The sequence below is a fragment of the Lampetra planeri genome, chromosome 34, assembly GCF_965212315.1.
Source record: "Lampetra planeri chromosome 34, kcLamPlan1.2.h2, whole genome shotgun sequence".
In the NCBI taxonomy this organism is placed as follows: Eukaryota; Metazoa; Chordata; class Hyperoartia; order Petromyzontiformes; family Petromyzontidae; genus Lampetra; species Lampetra planeri.
In genome coordinates this window covers 12,385,464-12,389,993 of record NC_136140.1, presented here as the reverse complement: position 1 = coordinate 12,389,993, position 4,530 = coordinate 12,385,464, and the positions used below count along the sequence as shown (strand labels likewise).

At 76.9% G+C, this 4,530-nt stretch overlaps 1 protein-coding gene across 1 annotated transcript in view; it reads right to left on the bottom strand.

Annotated features, from left to right (window-relative positions):
• Positions 1 to 323: 323 nt before the first annotated feature.
• Positions 324 to 4,530, bottom strand: part of LOC144729968 (uncharacterized) — a 16,047-nt gene continuing 11,840 nt past the window's right edge. The window contains 2 exon segments of the mRNA XM_078610397.1: positions 324 to 369; positions 2,915 to 2,981. Coding sequence (XP_078466523.1) covers positions 324 to 369; positions 2,915 to 2,981 — 113 coding nt within the window.

Here is a 4,530-nt window from a genome sequence, read left to right as displayed (position 1 = left end):
GTGAGTGGCTGGGTGAGTGAGTGGCTGGGTAAGTGAGTGGCTGGGTGGGTGAGTGGCTGGGTGGGTGGGTGGCTGGGCGGGTGAGTGGCTGGGCGGGTGGGTGGCTGGGCGGGTGAGTGGCTGGGCGAGTGAGTGGCTGGGCGAGTGAGTGGCTGGGCGAGTGAGCGGCTGGGCGAGCGAGCGGCTGGGCGAGCGAGCGGGTGAGTGATTCCGTGAGTCCGGTGGTGGTGGGTTGTTGTTGCTGTTGTTGCTGCAGGGGCCACAGTTTTCCCCGTAACCACCACCGTTTGACAAACGGCCGAGTCCGTTCTCCATTAACGAGCTCAGCGGGGGTCGTTGGGGGGGGATAACGAGTTGTTTCCATGGCAACTGAGGCCATATATCGAGCGCTGTTGAACAGAGCGCCAATTCTGGCCTCTCGGCCCCAGGTGGGGGGGGGGGGCACGGGTAGGGGGGGGGTCTGGGGTGGGGGGGTGAGTGGGGTTGGGGCGGGGGGGGGGTGAGGTTGAGGCGGGGGGGTGAGTGGGGTTGGGGCGGGGGGGGTGAGTGGGGTTGGGGCGGGGGGGGGGGGTGAGGTTGAGGCGGGGGGGGGGGTGGGGTTGGGGCGGGGGGGTGAGTGGGGTTGGGGCGGGGGGGTGAGTGGGGTTGGGGCGGGGGGGTGGGTTGGGTTGGGGCGGGGGGGTGGGTGGGGTTGAGGCGGGGGGATGAGTGGGGTTGAGGCGGGGGGGTGAGTGGGGTTGGGGCGGGGGGGTGGGGTTGGGGCCGGGGGGTGGGGTTGGGGCGGGGGGGTGGGTGGGGTTGGGGCGGGGGGGTGGGTGGGGTTGGGGCGGGGGGGTGGGTGGGGTTGAGGCGGGGGGGTGGGTGGGGTTGGGGCGGGGGGGTGGGTGGGGTTGGGGCGGGGGGGTGAGTGGGGTTGGGGCGGGGGGGTGAGTGGGGTTGGGGCGGGGGGGTGGGTGGGGTTGGGGCGGGGGGTGGGTGGGGTTGGGGCGGGGGGGTGAGTGGGGTTGGGGCGGGGGGGGTGAGTGGGGTTGAGGCGGGGGGGTGAGTGGGGTTGGGGCGGGGGGGGTGAGTGGGGTTGGGGCGGGGGGGGTGAGTGGGGTTGGGGCGGGGGGGTGGGTGGGGTTGGGGCGGGGGGGTGGGTGGGGTTGGGGCGGGGGGGGTGAGTGGGGTGAGGCGGGGGGGTGGGTGGGGTTGGGGCGGGGGGGTGGGTGGGGTTGGGGCGGGGGGGTGGGTGGGGTTGGGGCGGGGGGGTGGGTGGGGTTGGGGCGGGGGGGTGGGTGGGGTTGGGGCGGGGGCGTGAGTTGGGTTGGGGCGGGGGGGTGGGTGGGGTTGAGGCGGGGGGGTGGGTGGGGTTGGGGCGGGGGCGTGAGTTGGGTTGGGGCGGGGGGGTGGGTGGGGTTGAGGCGGGGGGGTGGGTGGGGTTGGGGCGGGGGCGTGAGTTGGGTTGGGGCGGGGGGGTGGGTGGGGTTGAGGCGGGGGGGGTGGGTGGGGTTGGGGCGGGGGGGTGGGTGGGGGGGTGAGTGGGGTTGGGGCGGGGGGGGTCGGGGGGGTCGGTGGGGTTGAGGCGGGGGGGGTGAGTGGGGTTGGGGCGGGGGGGGTGAGTGGGGTTGAGGCGGGGGGGTGAGTGGGGTTGAGGCGGGGGGGTGAGTGGGGTTGAGGCGTGGGGAGTGGGTGGGGTTGGGGCGGGGGGGGTGGGTGGGGTTGAGGCGGGGGGGTGAGTGGGGTTGGGGCGGGGGGGGTGGGTGGGGTTGGGGCGGGGGGGTGGGTGGGGTTGGGGCGGGGGGGTGAGTGGGGTTGGGGCGGGGGGGGTGAGTGGGGTTGAGGCGGGGGGGTGAGTGGGGTTGGGGCGGGGGGGGTGAGTGGGGTTGGGGCGGGGGGGGTGAGTGGGGTTGGGGCGGGGGGGTGGGTGGGGTTGGGGCGGGGGGGTGGGTGGGGTTGGGGCGGGGGGGGTGAGTGGGGTGAGGCGGGGGGGTGGGTGGGGTTGGGGCGGGGGGGTGGGTGGGGTTGGGGCGGGGGGGTGGGTGGGGTTGGGGCGGGGGGGTGGGTGGGGTTGGGGCGGGGGGGTGGGTGGGGTTGGGGCGGGGGGGTGGGTGGGGTTGGGGCGGGGGGGTGGGTGGGGTTGGGGCGGGGTGGTGGGGTTGGGGCGGGGGCGTGAGTTGGGTTGGGGCGGGGGGGTGGGTGGGGTTGAGGCGGGGGGGTGGGTGGGGTTGGGGCGGGGGCGTGAGTTGGGTTGGGGCGGGGGGGTGGGTGGGGTTGAGGCGGGGGGGTGGGTGGGGTTGGGGCGGGGGCGTGAGTTGGGTTGGGGCGGGGGGGTGGGTGGGGTTGAGGCGGGGGGGTGGGTGGGGTTGGGGCGGGGGGGTGGGTGGGGGGGGTGGGTGAGTGGGTTGGGGCGGGGGGGGTCGGGGGGGTCGGTGGGGTTGAGGCGGGGGGGGTGAGTGGGGTTGGGGCGGGGGGGGTGAGTGGGGTTGAGGCGGGGGGGTGAGTGGGGTTGAGGCGGGGGGGTGAGTGGGGTTGAGGCGTGGGGAGTGGGTGGGGTTGGGGCGGGGGGGTGGGTGGGGTTGAGGCGGGGGGGTGAGTGGGGTTGGGGCGGGGGGGTGGGGTTGAGGCGGTGGGTGGGTGAGTGGGGTTGGGGCGGGGGGGGGGTGAGTGGGGTTGAGGCGGGGGGGTGAGTGGGGTTGAGGCGGGGGGGTGAGTGGGGTTGAGGCGGGGGGGTGAGTGGGGTTGAGGCGTGGGCGGTGAGTGGGGTTGGGGCGGGGGGGTGAGTGGGGTTGAGGCGTGGGCGGTGAGTGGGGTTGGGGCGGGGGGGTGGGTGGGGTTGGGGCGGGGGGGTGAGTGGGGTTGAGGCGGGGGGGTGAGTGGGGTTGAGGCGTGGGCGGTGAGTGGGGTTGGGGCGGGGGGTGAGTGGGGTTGAGGCGGGGGGGTGGGTGGGGTTGAGGCGGGGGGGGTGAGTGGGGTTGAGGCGTGGGGGGTGGGTGGGGTTGGGGCGGGGGGGTGGGTGGGGTTGAGGCGGGGGGGTGAGTGGGGTTGAGGCGTGGGGGGTGGGTGGGGTTGAGGCGTGGGGGGTGGGTGGGGTTGGGGCGGGGGGGTGGGTGGGGTTGAGGCGGGGGGGTGAGTGGGGTTGAGGCGTGGGGGGTGGGTGGGGTTGGGGTGGGGGGGTGAGTGGGGTTGAGGCGGGGGGGTGAGTGGGGTTGAGGCGTGGGGGGTGGGTGGGGTTGGGGCGGGGGGGTGGGTGGGGTTGAGGCGGGGGGGTGAGTGGGGTTGAGGCGTGGGGGGTGGGTGGGGTTGGGGCGGGGGGGTGAGTGGGGTTGAGGCGGGGGGGTGAGTGGGGTTGAGGCGTGGGGGGTGGGTGGGGTTGGGGCGGGGGGGTGGGTGGGGTTGGGGCGGGGGGGTGGGTGGGGTTGGGGCGGGGGGGTGGGTGGGGTTGGGGCGGGGGGGTGGGTGGGGTTGGGGCGGGGGGGTGGGTGGGGTTGGGGCGGGGTGGTGGGGTTGGGGCGGGGGGCGTGAGTTGGGTTGGGGCGGGGGGGTGGGTGGGGTTGAGGCGGGGGGGTGGGTGGGGTTGGGGCGGGGGCGTGAGTTGGGTTGGGGCGGGGGGGTGGGTGGGGTTGAGGCGGGGGGGTGGGTGGGGTTGGGGCGGGGGCGTGAGTTGGGTTGGGGCGGGGGGGGTGGGTGGGGTTGAGGCGGGGGGGTGGGTGGGGTTGGGGCGGGGGCGTGAGTTGGGTTGGGGCGGGGGGGTGGGTGGGGTTGAGGCGGGGGGGTGGGTGGGGTTGGGGCGGGGGGGTGGGTGGGGGGGTGAGTGGGGTTGGGGCGGGGGGGGTCGGGGGGGTCGGTGGGGTTGAGGCGGGGGGGGTGAGTGGGGTTGGGGCGGGGGGGGTGAGTGGGGTTGAGGCGGGGGGGTGAGTGGGGTTGAGGCGGGGGGGTGAGTGGGGTTGAGGCGTGGGGAGTGGGTGGGGTTGGGGCGGGGGGGTGGGTGGGGGTTGAGGCGGGGGGGTGAGTGGGGTTGGGGCGGGGGGGTGGGGTTGAGGCGGTGGGTGGGTGAGTGGGGTTGGGGCGGGGGGGGTGAGTGGGGTTGAGGCGGGGGGTGGGTGAGTGGGGTTGGGGCGGGGGGGGGGTGAGTGGGGTTGAGGCGGGGGGGTGAGTGGGGTTGAGGCGGGGGGGGTGAGTGGGGTTGAGGCGGGGGGGTGAGTGGGGTTGAGGCGTGGGCGGTGAGTGGGGTTGGGGCGGGGGGGTGAGTGGGGTTGAGGCGGGGGGGTGAGTGGGGTTGAGGCGTGGGGGGTGGGTGGGGTTGGGGTGGGGGGGTGAGTGGGGTTGAGGCGGGGGGGTGAGTGGGGTTGAGGCGGGGGGGTGAGTGGGGTTGAGGCGTGGGGGGTGGGTGGGGTTGGGGCGGGGGGGTGGGTGGGGTTGAGGCGGGGGGGTGAGTGGGGTTGAGGCGTGGGGGGTGGGTGGGGTTGGGGCGGGGGGGTGAGTGGGGTTGAGGCGGGGGGGTGAGTGGGGTTGAGGCGTGGGGGGTGGGTGGGGTTGGGGCGGGGGGGG